The 22,344-nt window shown below is 36.7% G+C and overlaps 4 protein-coding genes across 6 annotated transcripts; 1 reads left to right on the top strand and 3 right to left on the bottom strand.

Annotated features, from left to right (window-relative positions):
• The first annotated feature begins 789 nt into the window (after positions 1-789).
• Positions 790-6,075, top strand: LOC112194619 (U-box domain-containing protein 35). 2 transcript variants are annotated; one of them, XM_024334902.2, is made up of 10 exons: positions 790-1,100; positions 1,714-1,937; positions 2,061-2,182; positions 2,263-2,384; positions 2,545-2,735; positions 2,938-3,260; positions 3,856-3,957; positions 4,071-4,499; positions 4,815-5,564; positions 5,673-5,855. In XM_024334902.2, exons 2-10 carry the CDS (start codon positions 1,733-1,735, stop codon positions 5,853-5,855), a joined length of 2,427 nt encoding a protein of 808 aa, XP_024190670.1. In that variant the 5' UTR covers positions 790-1,100; positions 1,714-1,732. The 2 variants fall into 2 exon arrangements, with proteins under 2 accessions (XP_024190670.1, XP_024190630.1); XM_024334862.2 differs by having other exon boundaries at positions 794-1,100; positions 2,932-3,260; positions 5,673-6,075.
• A 2,990-nt stretch (positions 6,076-9,065) lies between these two features.
• LOC112194477 (putative kinase-like protein TMKL1) lies at positions 9,066-12,200 on the bottom strand. Its single transcript, XM_024334729.2, has 2 exons — positions 11,179-12,200; positions 9,066-10,233 (listed from the first exon to the last, which is right to left on the bottom strand). The coding sequence occupies exons 1-2, from the start codon at positions 11,669-11,671 to the stop codon at positions 9,638-9,640; spliced, it is 1,089 nt and encodes a 362-aa protein (XP_024190497.1). The 5' UTR covers positions 11,672-12,200; the 3' UTR covers positions 9,066-9,637.
• Positions 12,201-14,444: 2,244 nt separating this feature from the next.
• On the bottom strand, positions 14,445-17,029 carry LOC112175107 (acid phosphatase 1). The gene is made up of 3 exons (XM_024312803.2): positions 16,280-17,029; positions 15,640-15,849; positions 14,445-14,798 (listed from the first exon to the last, which is right to left on the bottom strand). The coding sequence occupies exons 1-3, from the start codon at positions 16,693-16,695 to the stop codon at positions 14,621-14,623; spliced, it is 804 nt and encodes a 267-aa protein (XP_024168571.1). The 5' UTR covers positions 16,696-17,029; the 3' UTR covers positions 14,445-14,620.
• Positions 17,030-17,870: 841 nt separating this feature from the next.
• LOC112196823 (ubiquinol-cytochrome-c reductase complex assembly factor 1) lies at positions 17,871-21,038 on the bottom strand. 2 transcript variants are annotated; one of them, XM_024337290.2, is made up of 8 exons: positions 20,867-21,038; positions 20,594-20,775; positions 20,269-20,482; positions 19,963-20,129; positions 19,295-19,419; positions 19,078-19,138; positions 18,540-18,588; positions 17,871-18,142 (listed from the first exon to the last, which is right to left on the bottom strand). In XM_024337290.2, exons 2-8 carry the CDS (start codon positions 20,762-20,764, stop codon positions 18,063-18,065), a joined length of 867 nt encoding a protein of 288 aa, XP_024193058.1. In that variant the 5' UTR covers positions 20,765-20,775; positions 20,867-21,038; the 3' UTR covers positions 17,871-18,062. The 2 variants fall into 2 exon arrangements, with proteins under 2 accessions (XP_024193058.1, XP_024193066.1); XM_024337298.2 differs by having other exon boundaries at positions 20,594-20,766; positions 20,867-21,025.
• Positions 21,039-22,344: the final 1,306 nt, after the last annotated feature.

Raw genomic sequence — 22,344 nt, 5'->3', positions numbered from 1 at the left:
GCCACCAGATTAGTTGTCAACTATAATCGAATGATGTCAATTTCTTTGCAATGTTACTGTTCGTCTCAATCCATCCCCTCGTGTTTCTCATCTTAGGGGTCAACAAGGCAACCAACCAAATTTCCATATTCAGGTATCCTATTTATTTCCCTTTAATTGAGTTTTTCAAATGACAACTGGATAATCTTTCTCATTGAAGTACACAAGATATTTGGAGAATATTTATGGTAGATTCCCAATTATGCCATTACAGATAGCCAGATAGGGAACTTCCTTGCGGCTTAAGAGATAATAAATTGGTTAATTAGTGGTGAAGAAAAAATTCGAGAATATATACTCATGTCGTTCTCCCCGATCAGATATTAAAACACAACACAAATCAACACCAACCATATGTTAACTTTAGTTACATGCTATGTCCCCCTGTTTGAATTCCGGCAAAACTACATCTTAGTTTTTTATTAGGCTAAATTATAGTTCAGATTGACTGTCAAAGGAAGCAAACAAGGAAAAGGAAGAGTGTAATAATATGGTGACATGTATCTGGAAAGAATTTCAGCATTATACCTACCATGAATAGCTGAATACTAATTTACTATGTAGGTCCTCATTCAAATAATTAAAAATTACAAATTAAAAATTAAAAAAATTGGTTCAAATTATTGGCACTAAATTTTCCACAACTAGGTTCAATATACAAAACCAAGTCACATCTGACATCCCCTCTGGGCTCTGAAAACAACACAAAACTCACAAGTCACACCAGACACAGACCAAATGGCTGCTTTTAAACATAGTTTACGACAAAGTTTGCATTTTTGTATCACAGGAGAAAAACCAATATTAAAAGTGCCGTAGCTTTCAGGCATGTGAGGCATCCCTCACGTTGGCTTTAAAATTTGAGAGGCAAAAACGAGCCCTGTGGGGTTGGGCTATATATCACGTCATCTTCTTATGCCAGCTAAACGTATTTCAACCCTCAAAATGGTGGTTGAATGTTCAAAGAGGTTTTGCAGAGAATGGTATTGATGGGTTTCTGTTCTTTTCTCAAGAGGAGTCAAGGAAAGCTCAAAGTTTAAGTCTTGAAGCTTAAGCAACTGGTATCTATTTTTCATCTTTGGAGTTTTAATGTCTGCAACTTTTCTGGGTTTTTGAATTTTGTTGTTCATTGAACTTCTGAGAGCCTTAAGAACAGAAAAGAAAGAATTTTGTGCAATTGCATACATAGAAATATATATATGTTTGTGTGAGCATATGTTTAGAATTTTGGTTATTGTTGTAAGTTTCAGGATTGTGCCATGAAGTTTCAGTTCTTTTTTGGGTTAACCATGAAGTTCTCTTTCTGGGTCTGTGTATGTTTTTGTGTGCACACAACTATGAAACTTTAGAGCTGCTGATGAATTTCTGGCTTGAAGAACTTGCTTTGCTGTTGTATTGTATTCTGTTTGAGCAGTATAGTGCTCTACAAATGCAATTACATCTCGGACTTATCTTCATCTCACAACAAGAGAGATTTACATAAAGTCATATGATGGATACAATAAGAATTATCAGGAGCTCAAATTAAAGATGTTTTACTCTATTGAAGATATTCCACTTGTTTCTGTTGAAGAAAAATGTATTTACATTTTAAATGCTAATTTATTTTCTTTGATCTGGTTCATTGCGATAACTAATGGTGCTCTTGTGCTTCCTTGGGGTTCATTTTAACAGATATATAAGTGGCGGACAAATGGATCGAAGTGAAATTCTTGAAGCAGAGAACAATCTCACATTGCAGACACATTCCCCTCTGTCGATTGTTGCCATTGCTATCAATGGCAACAGAAAAAGCAAATACATTGTGAAGTGGGCGCTGGAGAAGTTTATTCCTGAAGGAAACCTCTTTTTCAAGTTGATACATGTCCGAGCAAGAATAACTGGAATTCCAACACCAAGTAAGCTTATGCTTCTACAACTATGTTGGAGCCAAGCTGTGTACCTTTTTCCCTTTTAAACATGTATACTAAATAAAAAACTGAACTTGACTGATTTGTACCTTCTTCATTTTGTGATTATAGTGGGGAATCTGATTCCTATTTCAGAAGTACGAGAAGATGTAGTAGCTGCATATAGAAAGGACATGGAGTGGCAGACAAGTGAGCTGCTTCTTCCATACAAGAAAATGTGTACTCTTAAGAAGGTATGACTTTCTTGGTTGTTGAAATTTGATATAAAGAAATCCAGGAAACGAGAGCGTAATCAGCTTTATTTTGAATGTAGGTGCAAGTTGATGTTGTAGTCATTGAGTCAGATAATGTGGCAAATGCAATAGCAGAGGAGGTTTCTAAGTCTGCTATAAGCAATCTTGTCATAGGTGCCCCATCTCGTGGCTTGTTTACAAGGTGTCTATCCAACTTTTCTTCCTGTTGCTTTAGTCCCAATAGATATGGTTGATTTTACTTGGTATATCACTATCATACTGTCTTTATGTATATGTAATGTGGAGTAGTCTGTGGTTTTGGTTATTTTCCATTGATGGTGTTGACACTGTACTACTCTTAGGAAACAAAAGGGACTGTCCCCAAAAATCTCAGCTTGCACACCAGGATTTTGTACAGTCTATGCTGTTTCAAAAGGAAAATTGTCATCACTACGCCCATCTGATTCCCAGTCTGTTGGAAGCATCAGAGATGATAACAGTGACACTTCTTCTATCAGCAGTTCTTCGAGTAATGCGTCCAGCTCACAAACAGGTAATGTACATGGGATAAGGTTTAGTTCCATCTTGATATTTGACATAGTAGTGCACTGTATATGTATTCTATAGAGGATGGAGGCCATTCATGTCATAAGTTGCAACCCTTGCAATGATATGATAATGTACCATGTTAATGATGCTTTTATGTAAAATATTAACTCATGCATTCTGTTTTTTTTTTTTCCTACTAGGCACAGATCGTGGATCTGTTGGTTCATACTCTCATTTTCGTTCTCCTTCCCTACCGATGCAGAGATTTCAAGCTCTTTCAAGTATGAACCAAAATCTCCTGAATACAAAAGCAAAGTCAAATGAAACCATTCATTCTAAACACCAGTCTCTGGATCTTGGGGAGGAGAAGGATGCTATGACTATGAACTCTTATCCTAGTAACTCAGATGCTGGACGTGCATTGAGCCACTCCTCTAGTACTTTAAGCTTTGTAACAGATAACCAGTCATGGACTTCTGACCAAGCATCCACCTCAGATGTAGTTAAAAATTATTCATCTGAGAGCCAGGTAGCCCTTCTTGATTTCTTTCACTTGATTAAATAGTGTTACTCACTTAAATATGCAGCAAAAGATATGGTTATACTATTATATTCATTTGAAAGCCCGGTAGTGCTCTCAGATTACCAAACAGGCTGAACTGCTGCATATAGCCACATAGCACTGTACTATCTTTTGACCATGATTCTTTTTGTTTGTATGTTCATTATTTCATCAAATTCCGATATGTGAAGTAGCTTTCACATTAAGGAAGAAACCCAGGTAGGTATACATAGAACCTTTCTAGATTAAGGTCCATTTGCCTCATAATTCTATGCAATATTCATGCTGTCGAATGCTCACTGAACTCATGATCTCATGTGCTAATCGTTGGCGACTGGTCTTTGTCTAAACCACAAAATAAATTAGTCTAAGAAGGTGATTTAAAAGAGTGGAAGACCTTTTATCAACCAATATGAAATTCCGTAATTAAAAAAAAAAAAAAACTTGGTTACATCTATGAAAACATGTGTCTGAAGTTGGTCCATATTATGAGAGCTATATGTGTTATTGTATACTTAGTCTTACAGAAGTAATTATACTGATCATTTTCTACTTATTGCAGGTAAATATCAACCTGGAGCTAGAAAAACTGAGAATTGAACTCAGACATGTCAAAGGAATGTATGCGATGGCTCAAAGTGAGACTATTGATGCTTCTCGGAAGGTAGGTATTTCTATCCTTGTTTGTTTGCCTATCCAACTGACCTGGGTGATACTCTTGACCCCTGGTAAGAACTTCTATTTGGTTCATAAGAAATTTTGCCTTTTAATAATCAGATAAGCAATTTAAGTAATCGGCGGTTGGAGGAAGCAGTAAGGCTCAAGGAGATAAGTGCTATGGAGGAGAAAGCCAAAATGCTGGCAGAACAAGAGAAGGAGAACTATGAAGCTGCTAAGATAGAAGCTGACTACATGAGACAGTGTATTGAAAGTGAAGCTTCTCAAAGGAGAGAAGCAGAAATGAAAGCCTTTCATGATGCCAAGGAAAAAGAAAAGCTTGAAAATGTACTAGTTGGTCCTGTGCAGCAATACCAGAAGTTCAGGTGGGAAGATATTGTTTCTGCAACTTCATCTTTCTCTGAGGATCTTAGGATTGGTATGGGTGCATATGGAACTGTTTATAAGAGCAACTTCCATCATACAACTGCAGCAGTAAAAGTCCTTCACTCTAAAGAGAATCACCAAACTAAGCAATTCTTGCAGGAGGTAAGGAAAATTCAGGATCCAAACAAAGCAGTTAATTTATCTTCTTATAGTAGCTCATTTTGATATCAAAACTCCTTCCTGCATTAGTGCCACTACATTGAAACTGAGGAGAATGTTGAACCAAACCAAGGGATGTATCAAAATTGAACTACTCATCTATTGTATAGTAACAGCTCTTTAGACTTCAGTAGGCAATTTATATTGGCGTAGCTAAGTTGGTCTTGCTCTTTAAAGTTTCTGTTTTAACGCATGGAACCATTTCTAAAGACAAACTGTATAACTGGATACTAATTTACATTTCCTCTTGGCTTGCAGCTTGAAATCTTGAGCAAAATCCGACATCCCCATTTGCTTCTCCTCCTTGGTGCATGCCCTGATCATAGTTGCCTAGTGTATGAATACATGGAAAATGGTAGCTTGGATGACAGGCTGAACCAGAAAAATAACACACCCCCCATTCCTTGGTATGAGAGGTTTCGGATTGCTTGGGAAGTAGCCTCAGCTCTAGTCTTTCTTCACAGCTCAAAGCCTAAACCAATTATCCATCGTGATCTGAAACCAGCAAACATCTTGCTTGATCATAACCTTGTGAGCAAGATTGGTGATGTCGGCCTTTCTACAATGCTTAATTTAGACCCTTCTATGTCCAGTATATACAATGAGACAGGCCCTGTTGGGACAATGTGTTACATAGACCCCGAGTATCAACGGACTGGGGTAATCTCTCCAAAATCAGATGTTTATGCTTTGGGAATGGTGATTTTGCAGTTGCTGACTGCAAAACCTGCAATAGCTATAACTCATCTGGTGGAAACAGCTATTCATGGTAAAAGTTTGAAAGATGTTTTAGATCCTAAAGCTGGGTCTTGGCCAATGGAAGAGGCAAGGCAATTAGCTGAATTGGGATTGAGCTGTGCAGAGCTTCGACGTAGGGACAGACCTGACTTGAAAGAGCAAGTGGTTCCAGCACTGGAGAGATTGAAAAAGGTTGCCGATAAAGCAAGAGACTCAGCTTCCACAGTTCAGTGCCTACCTCCTAACCACTTCATCTGTCCAATTCTCAAGGTATGCTATGCATGCATAATATAGTAGTACCTATACTATACTTTTATATCCATCTTAAAAAATTTCTTTATTTTGTGACAATCAAAATACTATCTTCTATTGTCACAGGATGTGATGAATGAGCCTTGTGTTGCCGCCGATGGTTACACTTATGATCGCAGGGCAATAGAGAAATGGCTTGAAGAGAATGATAACTCCCCAATGACAAACTTGGCTATGCCAAACAAGCACCTAATACCAAACTATACTCTTCTTTCTGCAATTGTGGAGTGGAAGTCTAGAAAACAGTAGCATCTGCCTTTGTTCATTGTTATTAATCAGGTTGTATATAGGGATAGTTTAGATGTATCATGTAAGGAGTTGATGCTTGTGAATGTTTTGAATGAAGTTTCTTTTATCCAAAAAAATGAAAAGGATTAAGAACTCATGGACAAGAAACTACATAATTAGAAGACAAGAAGGGGGAAAGAGTATTGCAACAATAGAATGTGGTCCTCTTCTCTATTAAAAACGTGCCCAAGAAATCATATATTTGTTTTGGTTTGGACTCTGGATCGATGAGAACTGAGAAGGTATGGAAGCACAAGGAGGTTTTGACCAAAAGTGACAATTTCACTTATTTTTGGAAGCCGTTTAATAAAGAAAGCCAAAGGAAGGTACATACGGAAGCTACAGTCCAATGCTGGTCTAGGATTGTCCTCTAGAAGAAGAGCGTGTTGATCTCATAGAAGTCTCGGTGAGCGTGGTAAAAATGGAGACATTAAAATACACGAATCTAGTTGTCTGCAGCTTACAAGAGGGCAGATTGACTTGCTATTCATTCAGCTCCACCGGCCATCATTTCTCTAATAGTGTGTTTGGATGAAGAGAAAAAAGATGCAATTTAAATGAAAATAAGGAGTTCATAATTCCTAAACATGAATTACCTCGTTCAGCATTTTAAACGTGGAAAATATAAAAAATAGAGGAATTGATTTGTTGAATTCCTCACTTCAATCTCCATCAAAATATGTGTCATTTCGAATTTCCTACAAAAGTTTCTTCTTATCTCTTTATTTTAGTTTCCAAAACAATATATTCTTTTCTTTTTTAATATTTTAGTTTGTTTTAAACTTTCTTCATTCATTAGACATTCCAAATTCTAAAAATTTACAACCAAACAATGGAAATTGCAACTTAAAATATTGACGAAATTGTAGATTCCATCATTTCAAATTTCTCAAGAATTTAAAACTTTCTCATCTAAACGCAGCGTAATGGTCGGAAGACTGATTCGTATATAAAAATAGAACAGCTAGGCCAAGGAGGGTGGGCTCACGGTTTGTATCATCCACAGCAGGATTTTGAGCAAAGCTGATCTTGATCGATATGCAATAACCAAGGTTGGTTGAGTTTGGATTTGAAAATACATAGCTGCAATAGTTTTCTGATTTTGTTATAATTATGGCGTCTGTGGCTCTAAACTTCGTTGGAGGAATCCCTTTTCAAGGGCTGCATGATGTACTTAGAGTGGCTGTGCACAAGAGTACAAAGTTTAAAACTCACCTTATAAATCTTGAATACACGCTACGTTTAAAATCACAGACTCTCGAACATATAAGAGAAAATAACGTTCGACTACATCTTCAAACCGATACAGTAGAAACTTGAAACAAAAATGATCGAGAGTAAATCACTTGTGGACAAGTTATTCAAGCTTAGTGATGTGGAACGGATGGCAACAAAGATTGAAGAGCAACTTGATCGTGAAAAAGGAAAACTCAGTTTGCTGCAAATTTGGCATTCGGTGTCAGAATTATGATTATTATACATTTTCGAGAAGGGAACGACGCCGGGAACAAAACTCATGCGGGCTTTTTTGGGCTTGCGGGATCGTTTCGGGCCTTAAAACTGCAATTTACTATTTTTCAGCATTTTAGGTTTTTTAGTTCGATTTGGATTTGTTTTGTTTTAACTCGTGGGCTTTAAGGTTTCATTGGTAGTCACCCTTTTTCTCATTATCCGGGAACCTAGATCATTGTTATTAATTATGCATCTGCCTTTGTTCATTGTTACTTATCATGTTGTCATTGATGGGATATAGGGATAGTTTAGATGTATCTTGTAAGGAGTTGAGGCTTGTGATTGTTCTGAATGAAGTTTCTTTTATCAAAAAAAAAAAAAAGGATTATGAACTCATGGACAAGAAAGTATATAAATGAAGGTGAAAAGAACATTGCAACAATAGAATGTGGTCCTCTTCTCTATTAAAAATGTGCCCGAGAAATCATATATTGTTTTGGTTTGGATTGATGAAAAGGTAAGGAAGCACAAGGAGATTTTGACCAAAAGTGACAATTTCACTTATTTTTGGAAAATATATAATCATAATGCCTCCCCACAACCTAGATATTGATATATCATAATTAGACCCAGACGAATTTATAATCACCCACCACCCACTTAGTCCCTTTATGGTAGCTAGACATCATTAAGAAAATGTGGAGTTGTAGAGTGACAAATTGACAATTTGGTAATGTATATGAAACTGAATCAGTTTTGAATATTTATGATTGAATATTTTCATTTTGAATTATTTTGAATCATTGTCATGAAAGCCATTGTCATCTAGTATTACCTGTTCGAAAATTCATCTGGCAAAAAATATATTGGAACTAGTTGACTGAAAAACCATTGCCATAATTGGTATTTAGATCAATTTGATTGCTTCAACATTAGATTAAGAAAGATGAAAGTTGAATAGAAATAAAACTTTGCATGATTTGACACGTTTGAAAGTGTCATGTAGGCTGTAGCAACTGTGGAATATAATAACATGTAAAACATACGAAACTCTGTTAACACTATTTTTTCTTGAAATTTTTCTGTACCATAATTATAAATTCTAAAACATGATTTTATTATTCTCTAACTTTGAAAAAATATTTTTAAAAATAGCATCATAATTTTTGAGTTCCTCAGTTCGAAAAGTGTTTCAAAATCATTATGAGGGTGAAAAAAATTGTGTGAGAAAATAAAAACATGTGATTTTGGTAAAAAAATTGTGTACTATAGTCCCACAACTTTGGGTAAAAATCATGATCTTGGAGAATTTTTTTTTTTGTTTTTAAATTATAGGATTCAATTTCCATTGAAACATGAACTGTAGTAAGTTTATAGTTTTAAAAAAAAATTATTTTTATTTTTCACCTTAAGAATAAATAAATAATTTTGTATTTAATATTACAAATTAATTAGAGCCTAAATAACATGTTAAAGTTTTAAGATGGCACCAATGGCTTAGATAATGTCATGTAACATGGAATATCAATACATCGGTCGCACTATATAATTTCTTGTTCTAAAATTCATCTAGGAATAATATATAGTTATAGTTGACCAAAAACCATAACCACAATCTGCTTTTAAAATGTTGACTTGATCGCTTACACAAAAGTACCGATCTACTATTAGTTTTTGAATAAACAGATCTGCTATTACTATTTAGTTAGAGAATGCTCGTAAAAGAAAAGGCTCAATTTCTACCAAAAAAGAAAAAAGTCTTATGAGATCGACATTTTTGCCTTCAAATCCTGACTCCAGTTATGTCCATGAACATAAATTTAATCCATGGATAAATAAAATAAAAAACAAAGTTGCTTACAATCTTGGTTTGGAAAAGCATAATTTCATTGTTGAACAAGGAAGCTCTCTTTTTCATTTTGGCTGAGCGACCATACCCTCTCTTGTAACACTATGCACCCCCTCCACACCACTATTGAAATCTGCAATATGAGTCATGGTGACAAAGAAATCACCAACTTTATGATCCTTGTCACTTTGCTTAAATCTGAAACTTTTACTTGAAGTGTGTACCCCATATCATCATCAGGAAGCAATCCTACAAATCCTGGTAGCTGCAATTTTCCAACTTTTTGCCTTCAAGAAAGTATACCCAAATATCTATACTTTTTACTATACATGTCAATGTCATCATCAATACTGTCATGGGCATCAATCATGCAGATTTTGTAAATTAGAAATATCCTGAAATGAAATCCAGGCACTCTGACTATGACCTACCCAACAATGTTCTAGCTTCCAATCTCTTCAAGCTTCCATAGCACTTGCTTGGTGTTTGGTCTCAGTGATGGTGAAGGAGAACAACATGTCATAGCAAGCTGAAACAATTTGAGTATTCTTTCCTTAGTAACTGGGATTTCATCATCAGTAGTGCAGCTACTGACAAGGATATCTGGATGGAACACTTCATGAATTCTATGTCCAAGGACTGCATTTCTCATTAGGTTCGGCAAACTGAAGTCCTCATCAGGTGTTGTAGGGTTTTGGTTGATGGGTTCCTTCCCTGTGAGTAACTCAAGTAAGATGATCCCGAAACTGTATATATCAGTCTCTTCATTTGCATCCCTCATTTTGATCAGCTCGGGCGCCTTGCCTTGGAATGCTGAAGATTCAAGCATTTCTTGGCCAGCAGTGGGATTCAAGAGAAGGTGTAGGCTGAAATCTGAGATGAAAGGTTGGTAATGCCGGTCTAATAGCACATTTTTCAACTTGAGATTACCATGAATTACTGGCTTCTCCAAGCCAGTGTGAAGATGATGTAATCCTCTGGCTATACCAACTGAGATCCTATAAATTATCGCCCATTTGTGAGACTCAGGATTGCCCTCTGCCATTACATAGAAAGAGAAATTTAATCGAAACAGCTCTCAATATGATAATGATATTTCAGATTTTTTATTTTTCTAAAGAAAGGCAAAGATCAAATTTGAGAATTATGGAAGGTAAGACAAATGTGAATAATGCAGTCATCCTCATCTCAAAGGATAACTGACAATGGTTGGTGTTGACAGATAGAAATTATGTATAGAAGGACTCCAAATATGGTTGTATGACGTGCACAAAAGAGATCAAAACAAGCAGATAGAACCAAAACTATCAGAATTCAGTTGGGGCTGGTTAGCAACATTTTAGCCTTCTTGGAGAATCTCCCATATGAAAAACACCAAAAGAAATAAAACAAACAAAAACAAGAAAAAACAAAAACAAGAGAAGGAAGAAGAAGAAGAATATAGCAGAATCAATTTATTTGCTATAACAGTTGGATTGAACTTCTATAGCTTCAATTTTTGTACTTCCTAATTGCGGAGGATTCAAAATTTCTGATCAGAATATCTTAATCATTAATAAACCAATGTAGATGACAAGCAAAATGTATAGATGGATCCAACTCCAAATAATAGTCAAGAACAGAACATGGAAACTCAAAACCTGCCAGAAGTTTTCAACTCTGCTCTTTCACAACACAAAGTTTGCAATCTTGAAGTAAATTAATGTGAAGCAATCCAGACCCAGGAAAGGAAAAAAAAGAGAGGAAAAGACTTTACAAACCATCATTTTTATCAAACACTGCTATACTCCTTGCATTATTTGCTATGCAATTTCTTTCTCTGTTCATTAATATCCAGATGGTGTTTGAATTAAGCCCAAATGAGTAAATACTCTAGCTTTCTTATCTTTCCTGTTCATTTTAGGCATTTTCTTGGCAACCAAACAAGCACAAACAGAAAGAAGACAAATCACAAGGCAAAACAATTAGCAAAAGTGTACTAACCTCTCACAAATGGAGCCAGACTCCCACGCCAATAATACGGATGAATCAGAAGCTTCTCACCTCTTGGCCCTGCATAGAAACCCAGAAGAGGCACCAAATTGGGGTGCCTGATGCAGCCCAAAAGCTGAATCACTTCACCAAAATCTTCAACTCTTGCAGTACACACAGGCCTCAAAAACCTGAGCAACTTCACCGAGTCACTAGTCTGCAACAAAGCCTTGTAAAGTGTGCCATAGTTGGATTTTCCAATCACTTCTCCTGGAGCTTCCAGTATGTCAGAAATTGTGAGGTCCTCACCATTCTGAAAAGTTATCAAGTCCTCCAGTTGAAGAACAACACCATCATCTTCATGCTTCAGCTCTGTGCTTTCTACGTCTTTTAGCTCAGTTTTTGGACTTCTTTTGCAGCAAAAGTAGATAAAAAATGCAAGAAATACCAAAACTGTGGCTGTGGTCGGTACCAGAATCAAAGTGAGCTTGTAGATGTTCTTCATTCTATATAAACCCTTTATGTCAAATAGTGGAAAATTTATAAACACAAGGACAAGTACATTATTGGGTGATCAAAGTCACAATTAACATAGGATTAGGATCTGGTTTTGATGTGGAAGATTGAGAAACTGTTGAACATATGCTAATTTTGATACAATTAGTAGAAGTAGAAGACAAGAAGATTGAGATGGAATGGTACTTTTGGAAGGAGTGTTGTGGAACCCAAGATTTTTGGGGAATTAAAAGGGAAAAAGATAATGTTTTTGTCTAGGAAAATGGACTTTGAATTTGTTGATGAAGCAAGAGAGAGACTTGTGCACAAGAAGAGATGGGAGTTGAAGAATTGAGATCAGCACATAAACTATAGTAATACCTTATAAGACAGATCTATTCCATGTGATGTTCCACTCTGTTTGACTGTTATTGGTGTGTGAAAGTTCACTTTTGCCACCAAAATATTCTTCATATCAAATTTGCATGCACATTGTGTCCTTTTCTGCTTGATATGCTAATGCAGCAAATAGTGAGATTTAGAGGTAGAAGACAATGGTTATTGTTACTTTGTTAAGAAAGTGATATTTCTTCCTCTTTTATAAAAGCAAAGATCTTAGATTTGTTGATTTGTTGATTTAAATAATAAGGAGGTTGGGGAAAGGAGGGATGTCTTATCAGGCTAAGCAAGGGAGTTACTGTCAATTGCTCAATGCCTCAATTTCAATATAAAAACTAAAGGGAAGAGAAGAGATGACTTTTGATAAATATATTTAGCAAAGTTGTTACCAAATACGCGTATTTTAGAAGCGATTTTTGGTATGTTTGTTCATCTTAAACAAATAAATAAGCAGCAGGCTTACTGTCATTTGGTTACCAAAGAAATAATGAGGTACGGTAAGAAACTGGAGATGATTTTGAGATCCAGACTTGTTCAACTTGTTATGTTTCCAATGAGAAGTAAGTCTTTAATTACAATCCAAACACCCAACAAGAAGTGCAATTATTAACAGCAAGTGGGTGATGGAGTTGGTAGTTAAGCTAATTTGAGCAACTTCATTTCTGAAAGTATCACTGGATGCTACACTGAGAGAGGTTTTACTCCATTGCAGCAAAAAACGGTTGGATTTTAGAATTCAGATGGGTTCAGTCATTCATTTATTAGGGAAGGAAATTTTTATGGCAGTGTCATATCACAAAGAACATGTAGTGTCATATCACAATATCACATAGAAGATATCTACAGAGGTCATAATGTTCAATGACAAGAGAAGAAAAACAAAAAATGTTTTCTACACACCGACTTTTATGGCAAATGCCAATCAATGTGGGCAAAAGAAAAAGTTGAAAATTTACATGCGTAAGTGAAAATAGAAAGCATAATGAAAATTTATGAGAAAAATGTAAATGTTTCAAATCCAAATTTCATAGAGATTATACTTTATTTTGTTAAAACTTGTAGATCAGTAAATACCTGTGATTGTCAATCTATAATTATTAGATGGGGGCTCGCCTAAGTTTTAACCCAAATATTTGAGAGCTTAGTATGACTATACTGAAATAAGTAAATTATGATCACACAAAGTACTTAGTATTTTAATCAAATTACAACTTATAAGCTCTTCCCACTAATAAATTCTTAATTAGAAATAGAAATAATTATTGTATGGTCCAAAACTATCACACGTTAGGATTTTCAAGAATTATGACTACTAAATTAGTAGAATGAATAGTTGTATGAGGCCATGTGAAGGGTAAAATTGGTAGTTGAAACAATCTTCGTTAATTAACGGCGCAGATTGATGAGTTGTTTGGTGGGGGCTAATCACCAAAGAATGAGATGTTTTGCGCTAGCTTCTCCATCAAATCATCAATATCAAACTGGTGGGTCCCCATTCCACCACGTGACGCACCCTGGTTTGTCAAAGGAAAATGTCAGCCTGTCAGACAGGGGACACGTGTGGCCCACTACTAATTTCCTAAAAACTAATTTTAGATTAAATTTAATCTGTGCTGACGGTAAGAAAACGGCATTCTGTGACATGTCGTTGTTTCTCGCCTATGCTAATTACAGCCGGACACGTGATATTCTGGATCAAACAACAATGATTCCTACACGTTAAAACGTTCTAAATAGAGTATGTACGTAACATCTCTCGTGCAGTTTCCTGCAATCCTATAAACAGTGAACTAAGCTTTCACCTCATCTCTCAATTCTCAACCATCAAAATGATGACGACGATTATTAGTCTCTCCAACTTACCTAAAGGACTGGTCCCAGAAGCTAATGCCCTAGTATCATCCATGAAGCAAAAATAACTTGACCCGCTATGGAAGTCATCTCGAGAGAGAAAATTATATGACCCTAGAGCCAATTAGCAGCTCTTCAATGCACGACAATGACTGACTCGATGAAAGCAATTTCACCCAACCTTGGTCCTTGGACACTATGAGTCTGGGACCAATAATGTAGATAACACAATTCAAGAGATAATTAGTGCAACTGGGAAAGCCAAACCCACTCATCGTGGTCCAATCTGTAAGTAGGAAGGAATCTGGATTTTGCATTGTCCACTTTCCACGCCAATCAGCTTTACTACAGTTTTGGCTAGGAGGAGCTCGAAAACAAGTGTACCTGCAGATTAGAATTGTCGAAAAGCAAATGCTAAGATTATATCTATCATGTGCATGATCATGACCATTCATCAAAAGTGTCTGCAACATGAAATTAGTACTTCAACTTGTTAGACTGGAAGCGTGTGTGTGTAGAGAGAAAGAGAGAGAGAGAGATTTAAACTGGAAGTATATACAATAGTGACTTTGACATTTACAATTCCCTGTAGTATATATTCATCACAAATTTTTACTCAGTACTACAATTACATGACAGCTTCAGTGCCTATGTACCAAGGACCACAAACCAATCAGTACAATATAATTATCGGAACAACTTTCTTCTATTATGGAATGTAATACATGGGATTGGGAAGCTTGAATGAGCGGATGGACATTGAGCTACCCAATAAATCACTCCACTGGTCTCCAGAATTTCCAAGAATTCTGTATCCCTCCTTTTCCATCTCGCCTCTTTTCTCTGATTTGAAAATTGTAGCTAATTTCCCTTGGTCATTTGCGTCCCTGCACAGTATTTGAAATATAGGATCAGAATTCAAGATAGCCATTTTGAAGCTCCAACAAGGATTAGAAGCCCAATAGCCAAAAGTGAGAAAGCTTCCTACTAGCAAATATAGTGAACAGTGTCTTAATATGTGAAAGACCAAGTTTTATAACCAGATAAGTATATAACAAACTGAAGAAAGAAGAGCAGTGAAAACTAACAGAAGAAACTATCAGTCAATCATAAACTTTTCTGAAGAATGATCCTCATTGTTCCTGTTTAACCTTTAATTAATCTACGCACAAATGTCACATGCACACTGTCTATCAATTAGTGTACCAAATAGACAAGACCAGTAACAAAGATGGGATGAAAAACACAAAAATTCTTTTTCATCTATACGAAAATTCATCCCTTCAATCATCTTTAACCAAGTAAATGTGAGATCAGAACCCCACCAGAGAACTGCAATAATGAAAAAACGATGGAAAAAGGACTATAGTATGGTATAAAATTTCATGAAAAAGCAGATTTAACAATGTCACTGAAAAGTAGTTATATTAGGCATGGCATTTCCTCTATTCTACCCCACAGATGGAATAATAGCCTCATAGTAAGAGAATATATTCAGGACTCCATGCTAATGCTATTAGTCTACCCAACTTTTTTAGCACACATAATGCTGCACTGTCCTATATTTCGCCTGAAATTAAAGTTATTAAGACAGATCACCTAAACTATCCTAAAAATTTAAAAGAAAAACACATGAAGTTTGGATACTTAAAGACTCAAAGTAGTCAGTTGGTCACACAACATAGCCATCGAGTTCAACATTAACTTATGAATGACATTCATACTCACCTCAAAATAAGCTTATGCCAGTCTCGAAATCCTGCATTGATCAGATTCTCAATAGTAACCCCTCTTTTCCCTTCGCTGCGCCCAGTGAGCAAGAATACCTTAAAGCCCAAGCCCAAAACCTCTTCATAGAGTTTCAAGCTGGACTTTATAGCAGGTGACATGCCCTTCTCGACCCACTTATCAAACTGCAACTGATCAAAAACCTCCAAGCTGCAAGGCCCAACACCAAATTGTCACAGAAAAGACCAACACAGTAAATTCAATGAAATAGAGAAAAACAGGACTCTGCTTAGATTTGTGGAGCAGCAGTTGCAACAGCTTCAACAGAAATGAATCAAACACATTGTGAAAGGTTCTAGTTATGATCTATCAAGCACAAAAGACGAACCATCTAGGTTCCCCGATTCTCAACACTTCAACAGGGTTTTATGCTTCTTGGAGGGTCTAGTTTATCAATGTTCTGTCACTACCAAGTTCAAAACAGTAAAAACTCAAACTAAAATTCTCAACACCATTCAATTTATGTTACATCACAGCATACATTCCACTCAAGCAAGCATATTTTACCAAATCTATATTGATTATATCATACATTCTACCAATACAAGACTATCTATCAAAATTAGATTTAGAATCATACCCATAACCATGGTCGGCATAATACGGAAGATTGGACAGAAGAGTGTCATCAACATCGAAAATCCACACATCTTTGCCATCACCACTCAATCCAACACTCTTGGCATAAAGCCCAGCATCATTAGAAACCCTCTCCAGATCAACACCATAAGCCCGGCCGGTGACGTAGTCCTTCACATACTCTCCACATTCCTCCGGAATCGTCTTCCATGGATTCACATTGTTAGCCTCCACCGAAAACCTCCAGCTCGTACAGCGTAGCTTGAGCTCTTCCTCCTCTAGCTCCTTGAAACGGGGCTCGGCGTGCTCGGGGTACTCGATGATCAACGGCCGGGGTAGGTGGTGGGAGTCGAAAGGTTGGTGGGAGAAAGCTAGGGTTAGTAGAGGAAACAGAAGGAGAAATTTCCAGAAAATCATGGCTGATTGTTGTGAAATTGAGGGAAATTGAATTCCGGGTGTTGGAGAAGAAGTGAATCTGAGTAAAAGCCCCAAAAAAAAGGAAAGCTCTTTGGGGATTTAGGGTTTTTGGAAAGATGAAGTTTTTTTTTGATGCGTTACTTGGGGCTTATGTTACAGACGGAACAGTGAAAAACGTGTCTGGGTTTTTGGGTTTGGGAGGGGGGGTTGGTTTATATAGGAGAAGAAGGAAGAGAGGTGGCGTGGGAGTGAAGTCAATGGAGAGAGAGAGAGAAGGATTAGAGAATTGAAAGTTTGGACAAAGTTTTGGGAGTTGGGTTTTGGTTGTTGGGGAAGTTTGCACTTTGCAGAGGCTTGGAGATGGAGGGAAGAAGCGGGACACGGCATATGCGAATTTCTATTGGAGGGATCTTAAGAGGTGGGGCCTGCTTAATATTTAAAAGGCACGAGTGCACGACTTGGAGTTCCTTTCTTGGGCGGTGGAAGGCGGATGGGCCGACCGTAGCTGGGTCTTGGTTGTTGTGCATAGGCCCAAGACTCTGACTCGGCCTACTTAATATTTAACATATATATGTTAAATTTTGGTTGATATAATTTATTTATTTATTTTTTTTTTTTAAATCTCATGTACCGACTGTTCGTAGAGAACGAATTTAAAGCGTGTTCTAATTCTAACCGATGAAACACCGAACCTCAAATAATGGTTTTTTATATATTTGAAAAATCGTAGAAAAATATTTGCGTTATGATTTTTGAGTTCTATCAATTTGAGAAGTGTTTAAAAATCATTATTTGAGAGTGGAAAAATTTTGGTAAGAAAATATAAACTTAAGATTTTGATCAAAAATTGTATAGTATATAACCTATAATCCACAATTTTTGGGGAGTTTCAATTTTCATAGAGTTGGGGCATGAAATTAGGTTATAGTTTTAAATACAACTTTTGATCAAAATCTCAAGTTCATATTTAAGTAATAGTTTTAAACTCTTTATTTTTCTTTTTCACCTTCAGAATAGATAATAATGTTGTATTTAATATCTGTAACACAAAGCATAAATACATCATATGCACATGTGATTGACCAATTTTCCTGGTAATAATGATCTCGTAGAATCACCAAAAAACTAACCAGAAGATACTTTGTTTTAACGAAAACCCCCAAACTCATCATTCCCATAAGTCCATGGAAATGGACCTGCAAATCACTTAGAAACTAATGAAATAACCAATAAAAACAAAATTGGTTGCTTTTGATAATTATACAAAGGATTTATTGTGGTAGTCTTTTACAAGTGAATGATTTCTTTTATATGGAAACTATCTCCCAAAACAACGAAAATTTGCAGATGACTGGTTAGTTTCTTTCTCATCTGGACCCCTCCAATTTTGCTTTCTCGATTTTTAGTGGAGTAAACATGAAATTGCCGGAAAACATAGCTTCTTTATCTGCCAACAAAAAACCACATCATTGTCAGACTGAGATAGGAAGCAATATGTAGGTGAAGTAGCAGAATTGGAGCCCAATAGAAAACAGCGACCGAACTCAAGTCCGTCATATTAAGTTAAAAAAAGATTCAATCCCTCGAAAATTCGAAACAAGGTGGTGCAATGGGCTTATAACCAATGTTTTTGGGTCTTCAAGAATCATTCTGACCAAAAAGCGAAGATAACAAAGTTTCATGATGTGAAAATCAAATAATATGAAACAATACTGAGCGTGCAGTATGTCTCTACTTCGATCCTTTTACCGTAAAATTTGAGCAAGTTATTCAGGTTGCTGCCTATGTGTATGATAGACTTGGTGAACATATAATTCATTCTTGGAAATGTAAAATAATAATACCTGTTAAGGACAGACAACTAACTTCCCGGCGAACATATCTTGCCATTGCCTGCACATAAACCTCAATTGTAAGTGCATGCATTTACAATAGTGGAAAACTTACTACCACAACCCCCCTCCAAAGAACGTAAAATGAAGGAAAAAAAATCAATAAATAAGTATGCGCACACACACACACAAAGAACTCCAACTACCAATGGGGGTAAATGAGGGAAGACTATAGTATTTGATCAACAGACTGGACGTTGAGTATCCTGAAATATAGCCCGCTTCTGTCCGAGTGGTAAGTGCATGAGCAACTCAAAATTTATTGATCTTGTTCCCTCATCACTCACCACTCTAATCACTTTTCTGACTGTCGCAGACAGTGCTTATTTAATCAAGGTGGTGGTGTTATGGGAAGATAAAGGAAACTTCTGGTCAATTAGTCAAAAATAACACTTCTACACTCTAAACTTGGAGAATCAAGCATTTTGTGGAATTTCACAGAGTACATTACTACATTAAATTTTGCAACAAAAGAAAAATGAGAGCGTGCCTGGATGGTTCGTGATGCAGCCTCATCTGGCTTTGATGAACCATCATCAGAAAAGACATTCCTGAAACACCAATGCAAAATGTTAAGGCGCATCCCACAATGAAGTCAGTTAAGGAATGGGATGTTGGAGCTCAGTAAGGGAACACCATCAATTGACTTAGTAATTAGTATAGATGAAGGGTCGGGAGACCATAGACCAAGTTTCGAAAAGATTTACCTCCATATGACATTTGGCAGATCATCCAGCCTTGCCTCTGGAAGCACAGCAGCATCATAAGCAACAATATTTCCATAGAATATCTTCTCCAAATCCTTCATCCATTTACTCAGTAGCAAGTTGACCTGGCATTTCAATGGCAAATCAATACCTGTATAGCTGTAAATTCTGTACTGTAATAGTGCATCCAAGTAGACCCAGCATAACTACGGACTCTATCCTTGCATATGATGACAGTAAATATAAAATTGCCAAATGTCTACATTGAAACTCCTACACATTGTACACTATAAGCTGTACATGAAAATAACCCATACTCCTACAAGTGTTGACCAATCAATTCCTTAAAAGAGACGTGGTTCCTATCTATCATGGAGAAGTCTAAGAAACCAATTTCTTTTCACTGAAATAGTCCAGATCAAACAACCCCCTGGTAGACAAATATTACGGTTCAACCCCAAGGACCAGATTCTTCCTGGAGAATTCCCTACGATTGTTGAACCGTACCAAAGAAACTAAAAAGGAATAGCTACAAATCCTTTCGTAATGGATAATGAACACTAATTAGAATTGCACATGTTATCTAAAAAGGAATTAACAAAAAGAAACTAAACTAACAGTCATTAAGCATTCAAGTTCAAAGAGCTTAACGTATAAGAATCACATACCCCAGCCCTAGAGACTCTAAGTTCCACATCATGGTTGTAAATCTCATACACATATTGCCCGAACTCAACACCTTCTTTTCCCTCTTGTTTCAACCGGCGTAGGCAAAGCCACATATGAAGTACAAGCAAAGCATACGTCGTCTTAAAAGTTTTCTCCAAGTTGAACACTGCATACACACAACAATAATTCAAATCTCCATTAACATAGCCACACAGTCTCTCCCTGTCCTACACCTAACTTTACAAGTAGAGGTAACTTCAAGCAAGATATGGAATTGAACTCTACAAGAGATTAAACAATATGACCTTCGTATATGGCCGGTTTATCAACTTGGGAAACGACTCTCTTATACACCACATTCGCCCCTCGAATAGACTTGCTTTGCTTGCTGTAAAACAGCATCAGCTTAAGAAACACACGCTTAATGCCCTCATACTCCGGCTCATCAATCCTCAACGGCGACTCCGGAGGCAAAGCCAACGAGCAAGGCTTAGACCAAAACAGCTTGTCCAAATTCACCTGTTCAACATTGGCACACAAATCCTCAGCAACAATCTAATTGCACAAGCTGAATGATTACTTAAACCAAACGAATTGAGATTCAAATCAAGTAGAGGTTTCGAAACGTACCACGGGCTCGGTGGGGAGGCCTTTTTCCAGAGTATCAGCCATAACCGGAGCCACAGCTGCCTTGGCGTAGCTTTGGCGCGAAATGGCATAGAAATCGTTTCCGTGGTTCAGGCCACGCTGCGAGCCCAGCCGCGAGAGCTGAGTGAGAGCTCTGCTCCACCTCGGAAGCATTTCTGAGTTCGCTGTTGAAATTCAGAGAGACGTTTCTTCAAACACATACGACAAGATCATTATGAAAAGAAATGGAAAAGAGACGAGTAGAGAGAGAGAGACCTGAGAGTAAAACGACGCAGTTTCGTGCCTCGGCTGTGGAGATTTCGTGATTCCAAAACCCTAGAAGCTCGAGGTTTAGGGAGAGAGAGAGAGGAGGAGGAGGAGCGAAAGGGAAGCTTAGTGCGTGCAAATCTAACGGCAGGGCCAGCGTAGGTGTGGAAGTCCGGTTGGCCCCTTAATTTCTTTTTTATTTTTTATTTTTGGGAAAAGCCTCATATTGACTATTGCCGAACTCGGGTTTTGGGACCCGACCGGAGAATTTGAACCGAAAGCCCGGAAGACAGTAACAGTTAAAAATAATAAAAATAAAAACAAACCAGGAAACATGTTTTTTTTTTTTTTTTAATGGCAAATTACCACTGTTGTTTTCGCCGTTGCTCTGACGTTTGTTTTGTTGCACAACTTTGTATGCAGACCTTTGCCATTAGCACGAAATAATCGAAAATTTAAAATGTTTAGGTAGACCTGTAAATTGACAGGATTTTGATCCGGACCCGCTCCAGATCCGTGGCTATTAGACGGGTTTTGATCGAAAATTTCGATCCGTTGATCCGTTAATGATCATAATCTGTTAACCCATTTATTTAACGGATTAAATACGGATTTAGGTCGATCCGATCCGTTAATGATCCGACCCGTTTTGGTAGTAATAAAATATTATATTTTATTAATATATTATTATTTAAAAATATATATAATATAAAATATTAAGAATTTAGTATTAGAAATTTTTGCAGAAATCTAAGGGACAGTCCATCACTCAAGATTCCAAGAAGCATTAAGAATTTTGATAATGTAATTCTACTTTTGGTAATACTTTTCATGTTATTTTAATATTTTATTAATATCTTATGAGGTATCATGATATAAATTTAATATTATTATTTAAAATTTTAAAATATTTGAAATTATAAATGGGTCGGATTAGCGGATCTGGGTATCTGTTAATCCGACGGATACAGATTTGGATCGAACTATTAATTATCTGCCGGATTAACGGAGCGATCCAAATCCGGTCCATTTACAGGTCTAGACTTTTAATTGGCATTTTCTCATCATTTGTGTTGTGTGGCTCAGCTTTGTTTCAGTGACTTCTCTAGGAAAGTGCATGCAAGTTGTTTTCATGACTATACTTTTGGCCAAAGGAGCTGCTGTCCATTGATACTTGATCTATACGCAGTACATTGTTTGCATTATTCATCTGCAGAAAGCGCTTCTTGAATTTGGATTCAGATAATCTTTGATCATCATTAGAACTTACTTCCATGTAAGCTCTTCTTGAATCCATTATTTTCCATTCCGTTTTAATTTTTATGTATGTAGTATTTCCATGCACCAATAAATATTCACATTTGCATAATAGTTAGCATTCGATTATGATCTAACTAAAATGGTTCCACTTACTAATTTGTGCAGTAGCTGGAATCAGATCTGCAACAAGTCTGTCACGATCATGATCGAAGAGACTTGGCTCACTT

This window comes from Rosa chinensis, chromosome 1, assembly GCF_002994745.2.
Source record: "Rosa chinensis cultivar Old Blush chromosome 1, RchiOBHm-V2, whole genome shotgun sequence".
In the NCBI taxonomy this organism is placed as follows: domain Eukaryota; kingdom Viridiplantae; phylum Streptophyta; class Magnoliopsida; order Rosales; family Rosaceae; genus Rosa; species Rosa chinensis.
The sequence above is the reverse complement of the archived record's forward strand: the minus strand, read 5'-3'. Positions and strand labels throughout refer to the sequence as shown.

Bases quoted from the DNA above. Each gene is read 5' to 3' on its own strand.
- LOC112175107 (XM_024312803.2), bottom strand. From the start codon at position 16,695: ATGATTTTCTGGAAATTTCTCCTTCTGTTTCCTCTACTAACCCTAGCT. The intron at 15,850-16,279 runs GTATGATTCTAA...TGGGCCTTGCAG, and splicing joins TATGCCGACCATGGTTATGG to CTTGGAGGTTTTTGATCAGT. The intron at 14,799-15,639 runs GTGAGTATGAAT...AATACTGTGCAG, and splicing joins TGGCATAAGCTTATTTTGAG to GGACGCAAATGACCAAGGGA.
- LOC112194619 (XM_024334862.2), top strand. From the start codon at position 1,733: ATGGATCGAAGTGAAATTCTTGAAGCAGAGAACAATCTCACATTGCAG. The intron at 4,500-4,814 runs GTAAGGAAAATT...CTTGGCTTGCAG, and splicing joins CTAAGCAATTCTTGCAGGAG to CTTGAAATCTTGAGCAAAAT. The intron at 5,565-5,672 runs GTATGCTATGCA...CTATTGTCACAG, and splicing joins TCATCTGTCCAATTCTCAAG to GATGTGATGAATGAGCCTTG.
- LOC112194477 (XM_024334729.2), bottom strand. From the start codon at position 11,671: ATGAAGAACATCTACAAGCTCACTTTGATTCTGGTACCGACCACAGCC. The intron at 10,234-11,178 runs GTTAGTACACTT...ATGTAATGGCAG, and splicing joins TCTGGCTCCATTTGTGAGAG to AGGGCAATCCTGAGTCTCAC.
- LOC112196823 (XM_024337290.2), bottom strand. From the start codon at position 20,764: ATGCTTCCGAGGTGGAGCAGAGCTCTCACTCAGCTCTCGCGGCTGGGC. The intron at 20,130-20,268 runs GTCATATTGTTT...GTGTGTATGCAG, and splicing joins TAAACCGGCCATATACGAAG to TGTTCAACTTGGAGAAAACT. The intron at 19,420-19,962 runs GTATGTGATTCT...TTGAAATGCCAG, and splicing joins TTAGAGTCTCTAGGGCTGGG to GTCAACTTGCTACTGAGTAA.